This window comes from Pteronotus mesoamericanus, unplaced genomic scaffold, assembly GCF_021234165.1.
Source record: "Pteronotus mesoamericanus isolate MK-2021 breed Mesoamerican mustached bat unplaced genomic scaffold, CSHL_Meso_final scaffold_476, whole genome shotgun sequence".
Taxonomy (NCBI): Eukaryota; Metazoa; Chordata; class Mammalia; order Chiroptera; family Mormoopidae; genus Pteronotus; species Pteronotus mesoamericanus.
The window spans coordinates 1668383-1693369 of NW_026555318.1; the positions used below are offsets into that span (position 1 = coordinate 1668383).

Sequence of the window (24987 nt, forward strand, 5' to 3'; positions counted from 1 at the left end):
TTACATTATTTGTTGTTCCAATTAATTAAAACTGTTTAAAACATGGATTTTAAAAATCTTATGTTACCATATGTTTGCAGCTAAAATTCTTTTTCCAAACTTTGCAAACATTCTGTGCAACCTAAATTAGTGCTGAGATCAACCTGGATTTTAACAGTTGCTCAATGTTCTTCAAAAGGTAAAAAGCATATGTTTATCTGAACTACACCCATTTTAAATTTCAACACAGCACACCTCTCGTGTGTTCTCAAGACAAATTTTAAACCATACATATTGGGATTGGTTATTACTGAAGGTAATTTATGCAATCAGGAGCCAAAGATGCTAAATTGGCAAAAAGAAAACTATGCAAGTAAGCAAACTCTACCACATGTGGGACACACCTTCTCAGTATATAAAGGCTTGTCACTGTCCTTGGTAGCAGCAGGCACTCCCTGGGCTGAACAGCATCACCATGTCTGTTCGCTACAGCTCAAGCAAACAATACTCTTCCTCTCGCAGTGGAGGAGGAGGAGGAGGGGGAGGTGGAGGAGGATCCATCAAAACGAGCAGCAGAAGCTCCCATGGTGGAGGATACAGCTCAGGGGGGGGTTTCAGTGGTGGCTCTTTTAGCCGCGGGAGCTCTGGTGGAGGCTTTGCGTGTTCATCCGGTGGCTATGGAGGAGGACTAGGAGGTGGTTTTGGTGGAGGTAGTTTTGGTGGAGGCAGTTTTGGTGGAGGCTATGGAAGCAGCAGCTTTGGTGGGGGCTACGGAGGAGGTGGTTTTGGAGGGGGCGGCTTTGGAGGTGGGGGCTTTGGAGGTGGGGGCTTCGGTGGAGGCAGCTTTGGAGGAGGCCTTGGTGGTGGAGGATTTGGAGGAGATGGTGGCCTTCTCTCTGGAAACGAAAAAGTAACCATGCAAAATCTAAATGACCGCCTGGCTTCCTACTTGGACAAAGTCCGGGCTCTTGAAGAATCAAACTATGAGCTAGAAGGCAAAATCAAGGACTGGTATGAAAAGAATGGCAACTCGAGCCAGAAACAGCCTCGCAACTACGACAAATACTACCAAACCATTGACGATCTTAAAAACCAGGTAAGGGGCATTTTAAAATCCAACTAACTTAAAGCCTATTTTTCAAGCATGTAATTCAGATAGATCAATTTTAAATTAACCATGATGTAGCTGTTCACTATGTCTGCTTGTTTTACTTTCTTTATTCCAAAAACAATCCAGTCTCATCAAAGGTAAATATTCGCGAGGGCATGGTCATTTCAATCTTCATCTTCCGTGGGTGTTGTGTGTCTTATAGGATGATGGATTACTGAAAGTTTTTTTGTTTTTAATTAGTGTCTAAGGAGTCCATAGTTATAATATACTAGATCATCTACAAATATAAAATCTGAACGAATTGTTAAATGACTCAGGACAAAATATTATTCAGATTGATAACAAAAAAAGTACTCATTACCACCAATACAAGAAACATTAACTCTCCAGTAGGGAGATGAGATATTGCTTGCCTCTAGGGATTTGTGAATTGTACCTACTGTGTACCAGCTTGGAGTGTATTCGTTTAGAATATGTATTTATAACAAATTAAACCAAATAAAGGATGAGTCAGTCAAAACTCGGCTGACCTATGTGGAAATCACACAGTAACAAGAGCGGGGCATGCATGCAGGAACACAGCTATGTAATTCCAGTTAGTTTTTGGAAACAAGTGACATAGAAAAAGAAGAGTATAGACCCTTCAAGAGAACAAATGACCCAATTTTAGTGGAAGGGTAAGCCTGCACTAATATAAATCTTTCATATTTAAAATAAAAAATTTCCCCCAAATTGTGTAAGAGAACATTAAAAAATGCAGTTCATCTATGCCGGTACAAAAGACGTCCTTGTATCTGATTTCTTCACCTCTTCCTGCAGATCCTCAGTCTGACAACTGACAACGCCAATGTCCTGCTTCAGATCGACAATGCCAGGCTGGCAGCTGATGACTTCAGACTGAAGTGAGCTAAGTGGATGGGTACCCTACTGTCACAACAAACACATGAGTTGTTTTTAACAATGACTTCGGATCTCCACAATAGCAGTTACAGTTTCCTGAATTCATTTAAACAGCATTGTAGCTGTCAGAAAAATTTTCCGTTTCCGTATTACCTTTTTGGGCAATATTAAAAGAAGAAAATGCATTTTAAAGTAACTGCTAAGCTTCGTTGCATTAAACCACTAATATCCCTTTGTGAATTACTATATGATAAATGTTGCCATGATATGAAGTCCACTTCTACTTGCTTTTTAAATAGTCTATGCCCTTATGTGGTGCACCTCCCTTACATGTTACAGGCAGTAACTGTACCGTGCTTGTTTCAGGTATGAGAATGAGGTGGCCCTGCGTCAGAGCGTAGATGCCGACATCAACGGCCTGCGCAGGGTGCTGGACGAGCTGACGCTGACCAAGGCCGACCTGGAGATGCAGATCGAGAGCCTGACTGAAGAACTGGCCTACCTGAAGAAGAACCATGATGAGGTGATGCAAAAAGTTAACACAGTCTTTCCCCAGCCAAAAGATTGCTCATTTTGGTCATAGAGAAGTCATTAATTTTTTTCTGCTCTTCAAACAGGAAATGAAAGACCTTCAAAACGTGTCCACTGGTGATGTGAATGTGGAAATGAATGCTGCCCCAGGTGTTGATCTGACACAACTTCTGAATAACATGAGAAACCAGTATGAAGAACTTGCTGAACAAAACCGTAAAGACGCTGAAGCCTGGTACAATGAAAAGGTAATCCACTTTCCTTCATGGCGAAGCCAACGAAGGTATAGTGATCATTTCAGATTTTTCTCATCTTTCCCTTTTCCTTATACTCTAGAGCAAGGAACTGAATATAGAAATCGATAATAACATTGAACAAATATCCAGCCAGAAAAATGAGATTACTGAACTGAGACGCACCGTTCAAGGTCTGGAGATCGAACTACAGTCCCAACTAGCCCTGGTATGTGAATCACTCTCACACCAAGTTTCACGCTCAGTAAGAATATGCAACAGCAGAAAACCTAGAGTAGAAATGAACATTGGAGCTCTTTGTTCGTGGGAGAAAAGCACTACTGGCATTGATCGGAAAGTGCTGAAATGGAAGTGTGTCATTCAATGTAAAACACAAATTCTATTCATTTTCTTTATGGTTCTATATGCTGTCTTAAATTGTTAAATAAGATTCGCTTTACTCAGTTGAACTAGGGGCTCGTTTCGCCACAACTTCTTCTCTCCTCTTTTCAGAAACAATCCCTGGAAGCCTCCTTGGCAGAAACAGAAGGTCGCTACTGCATGCAGCTCTCCCAGATTCAAGGCCAGATCTCCTCTCTGGAGGAACAGCTGCAACAGATTCGAGCCGAAACCGAGTGCCAGAATGCAGAGTACCAGCAGCTCCTGGACATTAAGATTCGACTGGAGAATGAAATTCAAACCTATCGCAGCCTGCTAGAAGGAGAGGGAGGGTAAATTACGCAATTTTATGCTAATTACTTTTATTCACTATTCCAAATCGCAAGGCTCTCCCAAAACCCATAGAAGTGCCAGAGACTGGGAGAAATGGGAGCGACGGGAGGAGGCCGAGTACAGAAAAAGGCGGACGTGGCTCACGAAACCGGTCGTTATGGTGGTGTGCACATAAAATTGTTTGGAAAGAATATGTTTTAAAATACATACTTGGCAGGGGGGCGGTTTCCCAGCAAAACGTTTTATTTTCTAAAGAAACAGGGGGGAGCGACCCGCTGCCTCCCCGTGCTGTACAGGTAACTGAACGTGACGTTTACTCCCTGTAGCTCCGGCGGCGGCGGCGGCGGCGGCTCTTACCGCGGCGGCGGCGGCGGGCGCGGCGGCGGCGGCGGCGGTTCCGGCGGCGGCTACGGCGGCGGTTCCGGCGGCGGCTACGGCGGTGGCGGTTCCGGCGGCGGCTACGGCGGCGGCGGTTCCGGCGGTGGCAGTTCCGGCGGCGGTGGCAGCTACGGTGGCAGTTCCGGCGGCGGCGGCGGCGGCTACGGCGGCGGCAGCTCTGGCGGAGGCCAAAAGTCTTCCGGGTCCGCCGGCGAGTCAACTAAGGGACCAAGGTCAGCAGAAACTACCTGGGGTAATTAGAATTAGTTTTAACTTTCTAAAGAATTAAAATGTCAGGGTTCCCACGGGCATTTTTTTTTTTTTTAAAGTTATACTCGACACCAGTGGTGAAGGGGAAATGGCATGGTCTAAAATGCTGTATCTTAAACATTGCTGGGACTTTTTTTTTAAGCAACTTTAAAAAGTTAAAAATTTCTTTTTAAATTTAGTGTATTTTTCTTTTAGAAATTTTGCTTGTTCATTAGTGGGGATCCCCATAAATTGCTGAGTCTAAAGTCTTTTTTTTATTCCACGATTCCTATGCAGATACTAATAAAACCAGAGTGATCAAGACAATTATTGAAGAAGTGGCACCTGATGGTAGAGTCCTTTCGTCTATGGTTGAATCAGAAACCAAGAAACACTACTATTAAGCCACATCAAGAGGAAGGTGTCTCCCTTCACGCAGGCCATTTTGTACAGATGCACGAAAAACAAAATCTGCAAGAAAGCACTTCAATCTTAATGGTCTATGGAAATAGGTTCCCTCTTTGAAAATAAGGTGTCTAAAAGGTGTTTTGTGGTTTCTGTATTTCTTCTTTTTCACTTTACCAGAAAGTGTTCTTTAATGGGAAAAAAAAAATTTCTATTCTCATTTACTAATGAATTCAATAAACTTTCTTACTGATGCAAACTATCTTTTTGGTCAGAATTGTCTTTATTTAAATTAGATATTTTTAACCTTAAACATTAATAAACTGTAGCATTTGAAGATTGATTTATAAGAAATTCTGAAGAGAGAATTATTGTCATTGTGATCTCTCTGAGTAAATTTTTTAATCTCGTGGGTATGTTGGACCAATATCAGTAATCTCACAGAGTAAAAAGACCATGAGTTGCCAATCTTATTCTTTCTTAAAGATGCACAATATGTAGAAAGGTCTGTCTTCAAATTATTTCAAGCTTGGAAATTTTGAACTGTCTCAGCTAAGACCCCAAAAATAAAGTTAATTGGAAATTTCGCATTTTCTGATTACTTCTCACATTTACCTGCCCATATTTTTTTCCCATTACTATATTCTGCCCAATTGCTATACAGCTTAAGAGAGATTTTCCAATGTTTTCTAGCACAATGAAGTCATGTTAAACAAAATCATGTGTCTATCAGATGAACAGGAGAAGCACTGTCAAGCCATGATGACATCAATTTGACCAAAGGGACACCTCTAGGTTTTAGCTTCTGCCGACCATGCCCAGTGCTCAGTACCAAAAACCTGGTACTTGTAGGTTCAACCCTATCACCACGTCCTTCAGCCAGTAAGAACCCAAATGTTATTACTTCATCTTCTGCTAGTATATGGGGTAGGTAAGGGCTGGAGTTATCCTTGCACCTAAGACTACCTTATGTTCCCTGATGTGCCCCGTGTCTACCAAGCAGCATTCCTCAAGATCCTTCCTGATAATGAGCTCCGGTCTTCCAAGGACCTGAACCCTGGTCCCTAAGCCGTTTGCTTAGGACTCCTGGTAGGTAAACCCTCCTCTCTGTACCCCAGATTGATGGCTGAAGCCCTGTTTCAATGTGAATAACTTTCCCTATAGTCAAGTTTCCATGACCTGCCTGGCACCAAATACTATCATAGTTCAGAGATTCTCCACCTCGTTCAGATGTCCTACCATATACATACCAGCCACTTTGGGGGAGGGAGGGTGAGTCTTCTAAGGTTCACTATTTAAGTCTCAACGTGCCACAGTGTAAAGCCCTGAAACATATTGCTGAGCTTTGAACACCTGTGTATATGCTGGCTGCTGTTCAAAAACATTGTCTTTTAAAATATTTATTATCTAACAGAATTACCCAAGTCCCTGAGACCATTCACCTTATTCTGAAGGAGTAAGTATTAGGTAGCTTTGTCTCTTCTTCTACCCATTCATAAACCAGAATCTCAGCTGGTCAGAGTTCTTTATCTGATTGGCTGGTGAGCCAAACCTTCAATCCTGGAAGGTCTGAATCATGGTGGTCCTGTTGTCTGACCTTTTCAACGTTCCAATATCTCTTTAAACAATTATATTAAGTTCTCTCTAATAAAGAACTACTTTCTTGATGGATGTTAACTTATTGTGGTAATTGTATTGCAATATATGTATGTCACCTATGCTGTACACTTTAAATTTACATAGAGCTGTATGTCGATTACATCAATAAAACTGATAAAAACTACTTCTTAAAACTATTTTTTTTTTTAAACTGGACTCTGAAACTACCATTTAATAAAGACAGTCTAAACAAACAATTTGATTTCACAAGAACATTGGTATAGTAAAAAAATATTGTTAACTTTACAGGTCACTATTTCTATTACATAAATTTATCACACAGTTATTAATCAAAAAAATCCTGTAGCCCTGGCTGGTGTGGCTCCATGGATCGAGTGCTGGCCTGCAAACTGAAAGGTCGCTGGTTCAGTTTCCAGTCAGGGCACATGCCTGGGTTGCAGGCTGGGTCCACAGTTGGGTCGTGCGAGAGGGAACTGAGCGATGTATCTCTCACACATCCATGTTCCTCTCCCTGTCTTTCTCTCTTCCTCCCCCTCTTTCTAAAAACAAACAAAATCTTTTTTAAAAAATCCTGTACATACCCTTACAGATTATAAACTTGTTATAGAGTCCTGCTATTTAAGCAGGACAGCATCCAATGGGAGTAGCAGAGCCTATTTTTGGCACTCACGTGGAATCCTACTAAACAGCAAAAGCTTGTTTCTCCAAAGATTTTGCCTGATGCTGTTAATAGGTCTTAAAGCTTTGCCCCCTGACTTGGATATTCATGATCACTTGATATTTTGGGCGTGGAAAAGGAGCTTTGTCATAATTGGCTTAATAGGAGAAATAGCTTACGTGAGTTTAACTAAATAAGGTCCATCCAGTATTTACCATCTCAATTGCAACTTGAGAGTGAGAATTAAAGAAAGAGCTCATCTTGTGATTATAAGCATGCATTTTGACGTCATGATTCCTAGACTTCATATTGCGGCACTGGCATTTACAAATTATAGAACTTTTAGACAAGTTACTTAAACTCTTTTGAGTCTCACTTTTCTATACAAGAGGGATAATAACTACCTCAAATGAGATTATTGTGGAGCTAAAATGAGTTAATACCTATGAAGTCCTTAGAAAAATCCCCACCATCAAGTAGGTACTGAAGAAATAGTGTTATGTTCATCTTCAAAGAAATGTGCTTATTGGTGGAATAACCTAGTTTTCCCAAAGACGAACATGAGCACCACAATGTGTTGTTTGAGTAGGTGATCATTAATGTGGTCTGCGAACCAGACCAGAGAACCAGGTCATGTTGCTCTCCTAGGACTGCAAAATTAAATTCCAGAGAGTAAGAAAAATGACAAGGGCGTGTCACAAAGGATTATGACTAATCTAGTCCTGTGACCTTGAGGGCCAATAATAGAGAGCAAGAGATCTGTGAAAATAAGTGAGAAGGACCAGACGATTGCCCCAACGTTTTGGGATAATTGGCCACCCCTAAAATCCAGCACCTGTAGCCAACCTGATCATGGCGCGACCTACCTAAGCTGTGTCACTTTGTGAGAAAGAGAAACGAGTTACCCCAAAAGAAAGAAATTCGGTCTCAAAAACTGGTAAAAGATTATTTCTTTTTTATTGTTTTTATTGAATTTATTGAGGTGATATTGATCAATAAAATTATATAGGTTTCAGGTATACAATTCTACAACTCATCATCTCTATATTGAATTGGGTGTTTACACCCCAAGTCAAGCCTCCTTCCATCACCGTTCGTGCCCCCACCCCACCCTGTTACCCTGGTCTACCTCCCTCCACCCGCCGTCTTCCCTCTGGCAATCACCTCACTGCGATCCAGGAGTCTTTCTTTTATTCCTTTGCTGAATCCCCTCACCCTTCTCACCCAATCCCTGACCCCCGCCCCTCCGACGACTGTCACTGTCTTCTCTGGGATTTTTTTTTTTAAGATAGATTTATTTATTTATTTTTAGAGAAGGGAAGGGAGAGAGAAAAAGAGAGAAACATCAATTTGCAGTTGCAACTCACGTGCCCCCTACTGGGGACCTGGCCTGCAACCCAGGCATGTGCCCTTCACTGGGAACCAAACTGGTGACTCTGGTTCGCAGGCTGGTGCGAATCCACTGAGCCACACCAGCCAGGGCTGTTCTCTGGGATTTTTACTTTTTTTTTAAGGATACCCTTTGAACCAGACGGTTCCACTGAAAACCATGTCAAAGGAGGAAGAACTCCAAGTTGTCACATTGATCCTCAGTGTCTCTAGATAAAAACACAGCACCATCACATCTCAATACTAAGAGATCTTTCCAGCCTCATACCAGTAAGAAAAGGAAGGAATTATTGTTAATTGGTATAAATATTGAATGTGACCTCAGGGGAGGAAGGATTTGGGGAGTGCTCTGAAAACAGCTTTGTCCTTCAGACTTTTAGCAAGGGAAAAAAGCACATACTTAAGCTTTTAATTAACTTTTCCTATTCCAAGTAAGTTACACCAGGAGAAATGCCCGAAAGGCATGGGTTCCATGGCTAGCTGAACTAGGCCCAAGATAATGACCCCTTTGGAAGAAGAACTCTCATTAAAAATTCTGATCTATAGAACCTCTGTAAGGTTTTGTCAAGTGAGAAATTTGAAGAGGGGACTAGAAAACAAAATGGCACTAAAAGGCATCCCCATAGCTTGAATGAAAGTTGTAAAAATAAAAGCCAGTAGGGGATGGCCAATATGCCCCATGTAAAGATGCTCCACATCACTAATTGTTAAGGAAATGAAAGTTAAAACTACAGTGAGATACCACCTCACACCCATTAGTATAACTACTATCAAAAAATAGGAAATAGCAGGTGTTGGCAAGGATGTGGAGAAATTAGAGCTCTTGTGCCCTGTTGGTGGGGATATGAAATGGTGCAACTGCTATAGAAAACAGTATGAGGTTTCCTCAAAAATATTAAAAATAGAAGTACCATATGAGTCAACAATAGCACTTCTGGGTCCAAGAGAATTTGCAATCGGGGCCATGTTTGCAGCCACATTATTCACAAAAAGAGCTTTGGAAGCAACTATTTTATTCCCTGCTACTAGTACAGTGCCTGGTACATAGTAGGTGCTCATTAAAGTTTCCTTTATATTGTTATGAGTTTTATTTTTAAAAAACAAGTTTTTATGAGAAACCTAAGTTTCCTCATTTTAAATCAGAGAAAAGAAACCTCTCTTCCAAATTCCCAGATTCATTTTAAGGTTCAAATAAGATAATACATAAGAAATCACTTAGGGCGCTGTAAAGCACCATATAAACGTAAGGAAGTTTTGTCTTTTACTCGTTGTGCTCTGGCACTTTGAAAAGATCAATACTGAGGTTACTTCTTGACCAAGGATTTAATAATTCCAGTTCCAGCCAAAGCGTGGGTTCAGAACCTAAACCACATCCATTTGAGAGTGAGCACTGCCCCCTGGTGGAAATAGAAGGGCAGGGGCAAGTGTAGTCAATGCGGCGTTGCCGGCTGTGATGCCGACTCCCTGAGGAGAAAGAAACCACTTACCTAAACTTAGGCTTCTTTCCTTTTTTTGTCACAAATGTTCTTTTGGAAATATTTTCTTCACATGTGCAGGGTGTAGACACATTACACCCATAACGTGTCTAATTATTATTTACAGTTAATAATCAAGCACTGAAGGGATTTCTAATTTCTTTGATAATATTCCAATTCTTTAATACTTTGATTCAATAATTCACTAACAATTAAAAGAACGATTTTACAATTTGTGTATCATGTTAATACTATTGATGACAACATATAAAGTAGGTATTTGTGTTGGCATGGCTCATTCAGAGTATATCTAAGATACGCCCCATGGTGCCAGAATCTCAAGGCCATTTTGAACATCATCCCAAGTCTTCACCTGGCATGTGCCTGGTGACTCTGAGCAACTTGTTTAATGTTTCTAGTCTCGGTTGCCTCACCTACCAAATAAAGGGGTGAAATTAGGCAATATCTAAGGCTCTTTGCAGCAAAGAAAGATCTTACAACTTTGCCCAGAGAAGCGGCATTCAAAGGCGATGCTGATGCTTGTGACAATCGCCACCTGACCAGGCTTCAGACTGCTTGTGCCAGCACAGTTCCAGGACTCTCAAACTGTTCTGGTGACAAAAACAACTTTATGCCCTGGCTTGTGTGGCTCAGTGGAATGAGTGCCGGCCTGCAAGCCAAAGTGTTGCCTGTTCTATTCCCAGTCAGGGCACATGCCTGGGTTTTGACCAGGTCCCCAGTAGGGGGCGCACAAGAGGCAATCACACATTGATGTTTCCTTCTCTTTCTCCCTCCCTCCCCCTCTCTAAAAAATAAATACATAAAAATCTAAATAAATAAGTAAGATATATAGTTTTTAAAAAACAACTTTATACCTGACTTCACCGCGGAACCTGAAACCAGTCAAGTCCGACTAAGTCCCTCCTACCCCTTCACCTGCTTCCTACCCCCTCCTACCCCCACCTCTGTTCAAGAGATTTCCCAGGGTACTTCCTTCTCACCTCACTTTCTCAGCTTGACCTTCTCAGACCCCACTAGAAGTACACACCCAGTTTGTAACACAGTAGCAAAGGTAATAGCAATGTCTGCCCTTCATCAACAGTTTTTCATTTGCTTGTGATCTCGTTTAGTGCCTCAGCAAACTTATCTGATGGAGACTTTTTTTATCCATATTTTCACCACTATCTGAACCCTTTCTGCAAGCATCTCTGGGTTCAATGTAGAAGATATTTTTTAATATCATTAACTAGTTAATGTACTTTTCTCCTGAACTGACCTAGCAACTTTTCTACGGGAAACAACATTCATCCCCTACCTCCAGTCTCGTCTTTCTCCCCACCCCTTTATCTCCTCCTGCATCCTTTCCCTCTCCTGCCTCCTCTCCCTTAGCTTTCTTCGTCCTTTATTGGCCCCTCCTCCATCTCCCCTGACCCCCTCCCCTGCCCCTCATCTCGACTCCCACTCCACATCTACAGACCTAATATATGGCCTTGGAGGCAGAATCCGTGCTGTCTAGATCCCCAGTGCTACATCCAGCTTTATGTCATTTAACTCCTAAGCTACACTTCTCCTTTTGAGGGCCATGCCCTTCATTGCCCCTCACCACACCCTCTCATTATCCAAGAATATCCACTTATCTCCCACTTCCTGCCATCCTTTAACACCCATAATCTAACAGTTCCTAACCGCCTACTCCAATGACTTCAGGTCAGTCCATGTCTGGCCTCTTATTCCAGTGACTGTTGGATCCAGTCCCCAAGGCCATTGACTGAACTTTGTCAAGATTTGGAGTTGTACCTACTTTAAAACTCTAAACTTGCTTCCATTGTCCAACTTTAACCCATCTTCCTTCACCCGCACCAATCTCCTGCTAACACTCTGCTTGCTCCATCACCACATAAAGATGCCCCATGACTCAGACATGTCTTCTTCCTTGGTGTATCTGTCCCTCTGGTCTGGCTCCCTTCTTTGTATAAGACCATATAGCTCATCACTTCAACCATTTTCTCAAGGACACCAGAAACTTCTTTGGTACTTCTCTCTTCTTCTGAACGTGCCTTCAAACCCTAAAACACACATCAGCCTGATCATCATCTTCTCTATTCCTTCTTAATGTCATTACAGATGAAAGCTGGGCCCTCAATTATCCCTGTTGATCGCTTCACTCATTGCTAGTCAGGTATTTGTTTTCAGTTCCATATACTTACTCTAAACATTCACAATCCTAATTAGTCATCTTCATCCCAGACATTCCACCAACCTCTCAAACTCAGCTGGTCAAAAACTAAACTCTGTATCCTCCTCCTCCTCCTCTATTCCTTAGCTCAGTTAGTATTTGGGATCCCAGCATCTGAAGTCAGTTACCTATGAGTCATCCCCAACTCTTCCTTATTCTCCATATTCAAGTAATTACCATATCCTCCCAACTTCATCTTCTTTCCATATCATTGCCTTTACCTTTCCCAGTTGGACCATTGTTTTAATATTGTAATTGACCTCTTTTTCTATTTCAACCTCATATGTTGTCCTCTTAGGATTCACTCAAACCCTTTAGACTAGCACATAAGGCTAAACATGATCCAGCCCTTGTCTGGTACTAACCATACATTCCTCAAAAATTGTAACCATATCTTTTTCATCTCTGTACTTATTTAACATCATGTCTTTATTTTTGCATTTAGCATTGAATACCATAGTGCCTATACATGTTGAATAAAAGAATCAGTCAATATTTACATTATTGTTCAAGGTAATTAATAGATGTTATAATCCTGGTAAGACCAAAGAGGTTACAGGATCATATTTTTTAAATAACATTTTTTTGCTCTAATGGGATAAAATATGTGTTTCTGTTATTAATGGTTCTTTATATACCTTTCTAGTAATTAAGACTCCGTAGCTGATAGTACCTATTACAGTCTTACTTAACTTTGGAAACTTTATAATATCCTGAGACAGATAATGATGGGATAGTCCTAGGGTCAAGATGAAAGTAAAGGATTACTCACTCAAAATTAGAAGTTAAAATTAAAGTAATGAACTTAATATAGAATAAACCCTATTATATGTAAGATAACAAATACCCCAAAGCAATAGACAGGGAGGTTAGACATTAATTTTTTTAAATCGTCCAATTACACACAATTTCATGCTAATCTGAATGATGCCATTTTTCTCTTGGCATGCATAACTCAAATAGAAACATCCCAATCACTGTGTATAAAAGCCCAAAGAAACCATCAGTGTACAATATTCTGTTCTCCTTTGAAGCTGCAGCTGTCCACAGACGAGGTGAACATTTCTCATACTACCATGTCTCTCCGATTCTCTAGTGGGTCCAGGCTGATTTGCTTGCGGTCTGGAAGCGGATCTGTCAGACCATCCAGTGGAGGTGCAGGCTTTGCAGGCAGCAGTGTCTGTGGCAGCTCTGTCGTTGGAGGTGGATTTTCCTGTGCCTTGGGAGGGGGCTTGGCCAGTGTTCCTGGTGGAAACCATGCTGGTGGTGCCTTTGGAAATGCCTCCTGTGCTGGCTTTGCTGGAAGTGAAGGGGGACTCCTCTCTGGGAATGAGAAGGTGACCATGCAGAATCTTAATGACCGCTTGGCATCCTACCTGGAGAATGTGCGAGCTCTGGAGGAGGCCAATGCTGAGCTAGAGAGAAAAATCAAGGGCTGGTATGAAAAATATGGTCCTGGATCTTGCCGTGGACTTGATCATGACTATAGCAGATATCACCTAACAATCGAAGATCTTAAGAATCAGGTGAGAAACCACAAATGTGGAACTATTCAAAGTATTTAAAACTAAGATTTACCTCAAAAAAGACATAGAAGTACAAGAAATGTTTCATAACTGCTATGTGTAATTCTTATTGCATTCATTTATTATTTATGTTGCTAATAATTCTTCCTGTTAGTCAAAAATAGGCACTTTGATTTATGTATTTCAGTGCAGCAAAATGTCAATAACTCCATTATTGTTTATTTTGAAGTATATTCATTGCCTGGGTTTTATGTTCTAAACTATTATGTTCTAAAGTTATATGAGTCTATGAGAAAAAAATAAACAATACCTGTAACTTTTTTTGATGGCTGGCCTTTTTTTTATTATATAATCTGTATTATATTTTTTCCACTACCGGTTAGTCCCCTTATCCCTCCCTCCCTCCCCCATACCTGTAATTTTTTTAAGTAAATTTTAAACATATTGGTTGTTACTTATGAAAGTAACAGGTTTTTATGCAAAAGCTTAATTGTGTAACATTTCTTATCTCCTAAAACAATAAATGATAAAAACTACTTATTTGTCATTTTCTTCCATTTGTTTTCTTCTAGATTATCTCTTCCACGGCTGCTAATGCTAATGTCATTCTGCAGATCGATAATGCCAGACTGGCTGCTGATGATTTCCGGCTAAAGTAAGTGACAGAAAATAATCACAGTCTAGAAAAAATTCCCCGTCTATTTATTTTGTTAAATAAAAATTTCGATTTGTACAGCCTGAGAGATTAGTCCTGGCCAGGTATCTCAGTTGTTTAGAGCACCTTCCCAATACACTGCGGCTGCAGGGTTGAGCCTCAGTCAGGGCACATACAAGAGTCAAAGAATCAACCGATGAATGGACAAATAAATGGGACAACAAATTTCCCTCTCTCTCTCTCTCCCCCTGCCCTCGCTTCTCTTTCTAAATATCAATAAATTTCAAAAAAATAAAGTACAACCTAAGAGATTAAAGGAAATGATGCATGTTATAAAACTATAATATGACACGAAGCTTGTTATAATATTTCAATCAGCTATACTCATAATTTGTACATATTTATTACATTGTTGGGACAAAAATATCATTGCATTTCTATGCCTGTCTACAACAGTGCCAAGAACAGATACGTTTATAAACATGCGTTGACTAAGTAAAAATATTAACTAAGATGAAATGCTCAAATGGCATGTTTTATTTCATGGGGATATGCAATTGGAATTTGTGTGATTAAATATCTGCAGATTATCCTTCACAGAATTGGGTGAGAGGAGTGGAAAATGGCTTTCTCTGTATACTTTTACAATATCTAGAGTCTTAATTCAATTTCTAACTTTCGATTAAAAACAATTGAGGTTTTATTGCCCTATCTCTTGAGGCAGCCTCACTTGTGCTGATGTTTGCTTAATGCCTCTCAAGGTATGAAAATGAGCTCGCCCTCCACCAAAACGCAGAGGCCGACATCAATGGGCTGAGGCGAGTTCTGGATGAACTGACGCTCTGCAGGACTGACCAGGAGCTGCAGTACGAATCCCTGAGTGAAGAGATGACGTATCTCAAGAAGAACCATGAAGAGGTAGGAGAAGCTTGGCTTCTAGTCACATTACAATCCTATACATTTTAAATACTTGGGGGGGGGGGGCGGCAATTAAGTTAAACTAGTAATTCATGCTGATTAGAATAAGTCAAACAGTGCCAAGAGAATTTCATTTCTCCCACTCTGCCTTCCTAATTTCATTCCCCAAGGTAATAAATGTTAATAATTTGATCTCTCAACATTTTCTCTCCTTAATGAACCTGAGTTTAGTTTGTTATTGAACCTATGCAATAAGAGCTCCATTATTTGACATATAACACCAGGCAACTTCAAAACCACCCCCCCCCCGCAAAAATTATTATCCCAAAAGTAATTACAAAAGTCTCCAAATCCATAGATGAGAAATTTTCAGAAAATAACCTATGACAGGACGTGGCCCATCGTTGGTTAGAAACGGCTAAAACATCAACTCTATTTGCCTCACAGAAGAAGGTTATGGGAGGGGGGAAAGGAGCATAAATTCAAAAGGGAAATTTCCAATAAAAGAGAAACAGGAAGAGCAGAGCATGTCCCAGAGCTGGGAAGCGGAAGAGGCAGGCCATCGCAACATCAGCTGGAGAGTGACAAACAAACGCGTGCACTGAGAGAGTGAGAACAGGGGCAGAAAGGGCAACCACAGCAGCCCAGCCAGTTGCGGGTCGGGATCAAACCAGGACTCATTGTCCCCCTTAAAGACAAACACACCGAAAGGAGGGACCTCTGAATGCACTGAGGGTGGAAACAAAGAGCCGTTCATATCTCAACATCCCACGAGCATGTCACATTTACCACACTCACCAGTGACCAGTGTCCCTAAGAATACTTCAAGCAATTCAACTTTCAAAACTTTGACAGCAATAAAAATTTTTCTTCACATGAATCTTACACAAAATTCCCAAATTATGAAGAGATAACTGAAAGTTATCAGTGCTCTCCTTGGGCAAAGTAAATCTTTTGTTCCTGTTGGACACCGGAAAGCCACCAGTCTAAGGTCATAAAAAGATGGTTTAAGAAAACAGAGATGGCAAACTGCCAACGGCGATTACTAATGAAAAAGGTCAGCTACCTAAAGAACTAAGTTCAGGTCATTAATAGGCTGACTTGTCCACAAATCTATTCTTTGACAGGTCAGACTATTTAATGAATCAAACCAGGACATATCCTAGCACAGAGAAGCCACAGAGTGTAGTTACTAAGAGCAGACACTCTGGAGCCAGGGCATAGACCGTGTTCAGACCCCGGTGTGTTCAAATCCCAGCCCTTTCGAGTACCAAGAATTTTGGGTGATTACTTTATATGCCTGTGCCTCAGTTTCCTAATCTGTCAAATAAGTCTAATAATAGCACCTACCACATAAAGAGGTTGAAATATTGGAAAGGGCTAAGGCATGCAAACTGCTTAAAACAGTACCTGGCATTCACAAGCACTAATAAATGATAGCTCCTGATTCTCATATGAGAGTTCCACGAGGACAGGGATTTTTTTGTTTTTTCAGTTTTTTCCCACTGCTTTATTCACATCCATGAAAAAACAAAAACAAAAACAAAAACAAAAAAACCCTGACATTTAGTCAATAGTTATGTGCTTAATAACTCCTCTGGTCTTTGTGTCCCCTTCTCCTTTAAAAGAATAAAACACTTCTCTGGAGATGCTGACTTTTTATTGTGGTGCTGGTTGGGATTGTTTAAATTAACAGATTATGAACTCAGTGGATGATTGGCATGACCATGGATCGAGTAAGTCCATTTTAAAGATCTCATGCCTTTAGTTATACGCTGGTATTGAAACCACAACCTTTGAGACACAAAGCAACGCGTCGGGAAACCGTTCTCAAACCGCGGGCTGCAGGCGGCCGTGAACGGCCCCTAAAGCCAGGCTCGCCTTTCCCTGCAGGAGATGAAGGCCCTGCAGTGCGCCGCGGGCGGCAACGTCAACGTGGAGATGAACGCGGCGCCCGGGGTGGACCTCACGGTGCTGCTGAACAACATGCGGGCTGAGTACGAAGCCCTGGCCGAGCAGAACCGCCGGGACGCGGAGGCCTGGTACAACGAGAAGGTGAGGGGCCCCCAACCCGCCCCGCGCACACCGCCCGGAGGGCGCAGGCTCGCTTAACCCCTTTGCGCCCGACCTCGCAGAGCGCTACGCTGCAGCAGCAGATCTCCGACGACGCGGGCGCTGCCACCTCGGCCAGGACGGAGCTGACCGAGATGAAACGCAGTCTGCAGACGGTGGAGATAGAGCTGCAGTCCCTCCTGGCAATGGTAGGTGGTGACAGCGCAAGTGAGCCTAGATTTCGTGATTCGAACAAGTCTCACTGAAACCCTTCCGTTTTCCCTGTTAAGGCTTTACCTACAAATATGTCACAGAAGGAGCAGGAAAGACCCTGAGACACTCAGAGACACAGGCAGCTTTCTTCCAGCCTATGGTCACTGAGGGTTTCTTCCCTGGAGGGTGCTCAGTGCCATTTTTACGAAAGAGTCCCTGCCTCGGGCAGCTCCTCTCAGCCGTGGGCAGCCAGCAGTGGGCTATTCGGCTCCACCTGGGAGCTGCACGGCCGGCTTCCACCAGGCCAGCGGCAGGGCCGGGCTGGCCTCATCAGCCGCTCCTCGTATTGAGGAAAGCCTCTTAAAAGCCACATTGCGTTTTCCAACAGGCAGGGGAAAGAGGGTACCTCTCTGGTTCGGCATGACTACTGTTAGCCTTTGCACCACCGTAGGATCCAGGACAGGAGTCCCTGTCCCGCACACCCCACAGAGCCGGCCAATGACTTCAGAGGTTACCCCGCAGACAACCCAGCACTGAACCAGCCTCCTTTCTGGAGCGTCAGCTGGCAGCACCCAAAAGCCTTGATTCTGAGAATTGTGACACGCATGGGGCCCAGGTTTCTCTGGCACCATCAGAGGCTGTAACGCAAAGAAAGAGCCACTATGATACGCATGAGTGCAGTAAGCCAAGAAAGAAAGAGGACTCAAAACAATGAGATTATTTTGATTTAGCCACCCTGAAAAGGGGCAGTGCTTATAGCATTTAGATTGGAGACTTATTTTACCACTGAATAACCACCCCCGCACCCCCCGCAAATAGCATGCCCCGCTTTTCACCCTCGTCACCGCCGATGGCTGGTACCCGAGACCCTCCCAGCCACTTTGAGCTCCTGAAGCGCTCCTCCCCCCCCCACCCATCCCTCCTTTCCTGCAGCTGGAGCCCTGAGGGCCCCTTCCTGCTGCTGTGCCCTGGGTATGAATCCCCCCGCCTCTCGTTTTGGAGCTATGTTTAAGAAAATAAATTTCTAAGTTCCCAGGTCAGAATTTAAGCATTTTCACATAGAAACAATGATGTTAGAAAGTAGTCAGAGTCTCCGCAGCCAGGACAGTCCTGCAGTTTGGGCTCATGAGAGAATCCGGAATAAAACACCTTTTTTTTTTTAACATACAACATAAATGAATTCTAGAATAATGGTGACATGGAACCTAACTTCCATACCTGAGATTCTTTTGTCATAGATGAACTCTAAGCAGGATCTCCTGTCGTTCTGCACACAAATCATGTGTAAGTTGAGAGTCTTCTAAATGGATAAAGGCTTCATGTGCTCTCTGTAGTATACCGACTTCCAAGTTCACCCTGTCCTCCTTCCTCATCTACGCGCCAACCTTTACAGCAGAAGGCTGTGGGATAGAGATGCTGTCCTCTCTTATTTAAGAGAGTATTAACATCCTCAGAAAGGAATTCCATATGCGGACAGCACCAAGGAAATTAAAGTTTTGAACATCCGAGCACACACCACACTGACACCTTGCCACTGCTCACCTCGCCCCCCCACCCCCATTACCATCCGGGGCACCGTCCACATCTTCGCCCCTGGAGAGCCCAGTACCACCCACCTCATGCACCCATCAGCCTGTTAGACCCAATGTCTGGCAGTCATGACAAACACTTCATAACTCCCTCGGTACAGTCCTAGGACGAAGTCAGTAGAGAATATATTTAGCTATACACACAAAAAGTATTTAAACTAGTACAATGCTGTAACTGCAGTAAAAAGGAGAAATAAATGTATTTTAAAATAAAATGCATTTAATATGTAAATGCTTGGGCCCCACTACCCTAGAATATGTAATGAAAGAAACAGAGGCTCAGACATTCCTTTGATAAATAATTTTTATTTTAAACAGTCATAAATTCCTCCGTACAAGATGAAAAGGGAAATAAAAGTGTGGAATAGGGGGTGGACACTTGGATAATAACTAATATCAGAAGAAATAATAAGCATCCAGATGTATTTATATATGATAAGGGAAAGAGGAAAATTACTTTAATTGAAGTAGGGATCACGTGACAAGGCAAATTACAGACTGTGGAAGTAAAAACAAGGAGGTATAATATTCACAAGAGTGGTGTTGAAATAACGACCTGCACTGTGTTATTAAATATACCTCTTGTCTTGAAATCCCTCCCCTGTAAAGGCATTTATCTCAGTCTCAGAGTAAGAAAAGGCCTTTGATTGACCATAGAAAAATCAAGGACTGACTAGAAAAAGAAACACGATACAGAGGCCTTGGAAGAGTGGTGAGTAGATCTCGGAGGACAGTAGCAGAATAAGATTGAAAAACAACAGGCAACCCAAAAATAAATATGTAATTTCAAAATGTAAGATTTCCAATATTGATTCCTTATTGCACTACCCCAAAAAGTGTTCTAACATACAGGTTGGTCGTAATAGGAAATATTCCCTAAATATCGTGAGTGTTCATTGAAACAGTCAAAAGTCTTAGGGCAAAAAAGGTCATTTATCTCATGCCAGGTCATCGAGCTGCCTGCCTCTCCTCTACCTCCAGTAAACACCAATCACTTCCCCTTCCTCTCCACCTCCCATTTTATTGTGACGAGCCCCACAAGTTTCCAAAACTCACTTAAGAAGCAGTACTGCTTTTTGCTGGGAAACACTGATCTGCATAGGCTTCAGAGTGGCTTCAATCCCTGCTCTGACATCTTTCACGTCCTCAGAAACACTCCCTGGAGTGCTCGTTGTCGGAGACGGAAGGCAACTACTGTGCGCAGCTGGCCCAGAACCAGGCTCAGATCGGGGCCCTGGAGGAGCAGCTGCACCAGGTCAGAACCGAGACCGAGGGCCAGAAGCTGGAGTACGAGCAGCTCCTGGACATCAAGGTCCACCTGGAGAAGGAAATCGAGACCTACTGCCGCCTGCTAGAGGGAGATGGAAAGTAAGTAACACCGTTTGAAAATCCCACCTTATCTTATCAGAAACCACAGGCACACATTGTCCGCCACCTTCCAAGCCTGCAGGCCTTTACTTCTTTATTCCCACAGCAGAAAAGCATGTTCCTCTCTTGCCTCTGCAGCCATCTCTTCCCTACTTTGTACACCACAGGCTCTTCCTCATCGGCCTTCAAAGACCCCAGTTGCCCCTGGAGATGCCCCTGTTTATCATCCATGTTAATCACTGTGTGTTTCCAGATTCTACCAACCTCCCTCCAGGTTTTATCCATCTTTCAGTTGATTCCTATTAGCACTGCTGCCCTGAAATAAATGTTCTCCGCACAAACTCCCAGGAGATAGACAGATAGATAGACACATACATACATACATACATACATATATACATACATACATACATACATATGAGATACAGATCCACTTTGTTTTAAATTCTTGAGTTTAAAAAATCAAATGGAAACAAGGTATATCCTCTCTTTAGAATAACATTTAATTACTTCCAGCTCCTGCCTCCCCCCGTCAAAAAATTCTGTTTTCCTTTATAAAAAACTAGCATCTGTTTTTGGCATACAGAGTTCACTTGAGTTCATGTTCACCTGTCAATTCAATTGCTCAGATGATAAGCAAAAATATTATTAAAAATAAACGGTTTGTTTGTTTTATAGCTCCTGCTCCAAATCAAAAGGCTTTGGATCAGGAAGCTCAGGGAGTTCATCTAAAGGTAATAAAGTCTAGTTCTATTTTTATTGCAGCAAATGGCAGTCATACACTATGGCAACAGGCTATATTTAAACAACTTTAACTAAAGTGCTTAGCTTCAAACATAAAATATTATTTTGAATGCTTAAGATTGTCCCAAACTATTACTATAAATCTGTACTCACTCCCTCTCCAAAAATATACATAATATAGTATATTGCAACCAGAAACTGAATTGTTATGTAATCTTTTAGGTTGAATATGTGTATTCACTTATGTCCTATTTCTAGATTTATCCAAAACTACACTGGTAAAGACGGTGGTTGAAGAGATAGATCAACGTGGTAAAGTCCTTTCATCAAGGATTCAATCCATTGAAGAAAAGACATCTAAAATGATCAATGGCAAGACAGAACAAAGGTTTTCTTTCTAGCTGTCATTTTTGAGAAACAAATAATTTGAAGAAGGACCCTGCACAACTGCATTATTCTAAATATCAAGGAGATAATAAAAATATTTTCTACTCTTAAAGATAAGTTCCTTAGCAAAAAAGAGCAAACACAAACCTATTTTCTTGTTACCTTTTACAGGAAGAAGTGTGTTTTTTTTCATATAAATAAAAACGTTGGTGTACACTTATTTCCATTCATCCATGACTAATAAATAATTGTGATATTTTATCTATTATTCACAGGGATTTATGGAATATATCTTAATTTTGAATGATAGTCAGTGTCACATGACATTTAAATATTAAACATTCAGTAGACATTTTGCTCAGGCAAATCTGGAAAATTTCAGAAATTCTCCTGTGCTTGTAAAGCCTACCTCTAGATGGCGCATTTCTGGTATATTTTTACCAATGATCCTATCTCAAACACTTCTGGAAATTATTTACTGCCCAGGATACAACTGCCACTGTAATCAGGATTAGCTCTGGAAAGATCCACAGCAATGAGCCTCATGTTAATGAATTTTTTTCTAGAGCAAATATTGGCATACCATTTTGTTGTTGTTGTTTGTCAAGGCCCGGATAGTAAATATTTCAAGCTATGGAGGCCATAAGGTCTCTATTGCAGCCACTCAACCATTATAGCAGAAAGCAGCCATGGACCATAGATAAACAAGTGAGCATGCCTGGGTTCCAATAAAACTTTATTTATGGACACAAATTTGAATTGAAAGGAATTTTGACATATTATAAAATATTTTTTTTTATTTTTTTCAACCACTTGAAAACATAAAACCATCTAGCTTATGGGTTGTACAAAAACAGATGGCAAACCAGACTCAACCCACCAACACCTGTTCTAGAACTTAAAATCTCATGACGTTGATGAACATTATGGTTATTGTGTCTTTCTGTTTCAGGATCAAAATATATGGTAGGGATATTCAACAAATATGAAATTCCCTAACTAAAAGGAGAGCAGCTCTTCTTAATTCTCTAATACATGGCCTGGATCTAAAGAGAAGGTCCAGTGAGGGCAGGAATTCTACCCAAAAACCCAACAGTCACATGGGAGTTCAAAGAAGTGGCAACAGATGGGATACTTACAAAATCTTGAGCCAAAAGTCATTAAATGAAGCAACTACTAGAGATTATGGGGAAATAACTTCCCAAATGTACAACACACAAAGCCAGCTACATAATTTGCAGGGCTTAATGCAAAAATGAAAATGTGGAGTCTCTTGCTCAAAAGTCAAGAAAAATGTCCATTAAAGGCACTTAAATATAGTTTTTTTTTTTTCCTTCTGCAGCCATACTCTTAACTTGTCATGGTTTCTTTGGGGTAGGGGAGTTGCCATTTAGTGTCATTCTAAATAAGTAAAAATTAAAGTTATTGACATACTTTTAACCTGATTCATTTTTATATTGTGCAGTGCCAGTTTTAAATCCAAAGATAAGACCATTACATTTCTATACGGAAATTACACTATTCATAATCCGTGGCTCGTACACACATATGTATTTTGTTCTTACCAAAACAGTGGGAACATTGCACCAAACTTTTTTATCTCACTTCCTTATATGCTCACATTCTACCAATACTCTCTACCACTGGCGTACTAATGAGTATGAAAAGAAATGAAATGGAACTGTGGATCGCCTTATCTTCCTATATAGTTATTTTCAGAAGTTATCGGCAAATACAGAAATGTACCACAAGTAAATATACAATAGGGTTTCTTGGTCATTCATGCTTCTTAGAACACCACTGCCTTCTTTCTACATTCGCACCAAGTTTCACTTGAATGGAAAGCCTGGCCACTTGGGAGCCCATTTCTTGGATTCTAAGCCTTCTCTTTTCTTGTTCTTTTTTCCCTCTAGTGCTTTCCTGTCAAAGGGTGCAAGGGAGGTAAATTTTTTGAGAGCTTTCTTGTCTGAAGATATTTTTATTTTACCCTCACCCATGATGAATTGTCAAAGTAGAGAATTTTAGGTTGGACCGTATTTTCAGTGAGAATTTTGAAGGCGTTCTTCATGGGAATCACGGCTTCCAGAGCTGTTGAAAAGTCTGGAACCTTTCTAATTTCCTCATCAAAGGATATGTAATGTCTTTTCTTCTGATACTTCAAGTGTTCTCTTTTTCTCCATGGTTCTCTGAAATATCCTGTGCAGGTGACTTTCTGTGGTTTCTTTTCATTTATTACTCCTGGTCCTTGGTGCTCTCTTTCAATTTAGAAGTTCAATCCTTTGTTCTAAGGAGATCTATAGAATGTGTCTATAAAATATTTTTTTCATCCTTTCTCTCCTTCTGGAAAATCTTCTTAAGGTTGTTCTTTTTTTGGACCAAGCCTCTGACTTTCTTTTATCCATCTTTTGTCTTTTTTGTTCTACTGTTGGAGAGACCTTAAAGTTTATTTTCAACCCATTTATTGAAAGTTAATTTTGGAAGCTGGCTTTTAATTCTCAGACCCCTTTCTTGTGTTTTGCTGTTCAGTTTTAATGATAGTCTGTTCGGGTTTCAAATATGCAGTATTTTTGTTAATTCTAAGACTATTAATTATAGGTAGCTACTTCTTAAAAGTTTTCTTGAGCTTCCTTTACTGTCTCCATTTCTCCTGAATGCTCTTTTTTGCTTCTTTCTTTCAGTCTTTGTCTTTCATATCGGATTATTTTTCAGCATATGGAGATCTTTGAAATTCTGTCCCAGAGTCAGGCTCTAAATATTCAGAAGCTCTGTGTGTGCATGCATGTATTTTGCTCCCAGGTGCTGGTGTGGTGAGCTTCTTTGGGTAGGAAACACTCTCAAATATATGCATCTGGAGTTTTTTTCCTAGGGTTCTTCAGCTTCCCTAGAGAAGACCCAACAACCAGAGCTGGCGACATAATTTGTGGGACCTCGTACAAAATGAAAATGTTGGGCCCCTTATTCATGCCTAGAAAATGTTCAGTTAGATGTACTAAAATAAATATTTTTCCTGAAAATATTTTATCACTTAGAATACACAATACACATAATAGCTATACATATATATAATGACATTAACTTACAAATTGAAAAAAAATAACATTTTATGTGGTAATTTTATGTAATACAATAAATAATGATGCTTTTTAAATGTGATTTCTTTACTAAACAATAGATTTTTCTGGCTTTTCTGCAAATTCACTTACGAGGTCATGAAAATTTATATTTTTAACAACTTCATTTTCAGTCTATATAATTGAAAGTGATGTCAGTCATTCTTGGGAAGGATTTCAAATAATCTCAAATGGAGACATGAACAAAGACAAAATGGAGGGGAGGAAAGTAGTAAAATAAAAGAATGGACAAGTAAGTTAAGTAGACTCTACATCAAGAAGAGTCTTAAAGTTCAGGCAAAGGAGCTTCATCTAACCTATCGTCGATAGATTTTAAACTGGAGAAGAGTGGAGAAAGGGGAGAAATACTTAGTGACTACATAGTCACTGACAAGCATAGTTGCTTTACATATTTAAACTACTATTTAATAGCCTCACAACATACAAGTACTAATATTGCCATCTTAAAAATAAAAAAAAGAAACCACGCTGGTGGTATGGCTCATTTGGTTGGAGTACCATGCCATAA

At 40.9% G+C, this 24987-nt stretch overlaps 2 protein-coding genes across 2 annotated transcripts; both read left to right on the forward strand.

Moving 5' to 3' along the window:
* The first annotated feature begins 439 nt into the window (after positions 1 to 439).
* On the forward strand, positions 440 to 4772 carry KRT10 (keratin 10). The gene is made up of 8 exons (XM_054593766.1): positions 440 to 1075; positions 1910 to 1992; positions 2357 to 2513; positions 2608 to 2769; positions 2858 to 2983; positions 3268 to 3485; positions 3813 to 4117; positions 4411 to 4772. Exons 1-8 carry the CDS (start codon positions 455 to 457, stop codon positions 4515 to 4517), a joined length of 1779 nt encoding a protein of 592 aa, XP_054449741.1. The 5' UTR covers positions 440 to 454; the 3' UTR covers positions 4518 to 4772.
* Positions 4773 to 12957: 8185 nt separating this feature from the next.
* On the forward strand, positions 12958 to 21362 carry KRT28 (keratin 28). Its single transcript, XM_054593779.1, has 8 exons — positions 12958 to 13422; positions 13995 to 14077; positions 14839 to 14995; positions 16889 to 17050; positions 17131 to 17256; positions 20000 to 20217; positions 20896 to 20951; positions 21220 to 21362. The coding sequence occupies exons 1-8, from the start codon at positions 12973 to 12975 to the stop codon at positions 21360 to 21362; spliced, it is 1395 nt and encodes a 464-aa protein (XP_054449754.1). The 5' UTR covers positions 12958 to 12972.
* Positions 21363 to 24987: the final 3625 nt, after the last annotated feature.

What these genes read in the sequence shown, in the direction of transcription:
- KRT28 (XM_054593779.1), top strand. Translation starts at nt 12,973, where the DNA reads ATGTCTCTCCGATTCTCTAGTGGGTCCAGGCTGATTTGCTTGCGGTCT. An exon ending in GCTGATGATTTCCGGCTAAA is followed by an intron (nt 14,078 to 14,838) that starts GTAAGTGACAGA and finishes ATGCCTCTCAAG; the next exon opens with GTATGAAAATGAGCTCGCCC. An exon ending in CTGCTAGAGGGAGATGGAAA is followed by an intron (nt 20,218 to 20,895) that starts GTAAGTAACACC and finishes TTTGTTTTATAG; the next exon opens with CTCCTGCTCCAAATCAAAAG.
- KRT10 (XM_054593766.1), top strand. Translation starts at nt 455, where the DNA reads ATGTCTGTTCGCTACAGCTCAAGCAAACAATACTCTTCCTCTCGCAGT. An exon ending in GCTGATGACTTCAGACTGAA is followed by an intron (nt 1,993 to 2,356) that starts GTGAGCTAAGTG and finishes TGCTTGTTTCAG; the next exon opens with GTATGAGAATGAGGTGGCCC. An exon ending in AAGCCTGGTACAATGAAAAG is followed by an intron (nt 2,770 to 2,857) that starts GTAATCCACTTT and finishes CTTATACTCTAG; the next exon opens with AGCAAGGAACTGAATATAGA.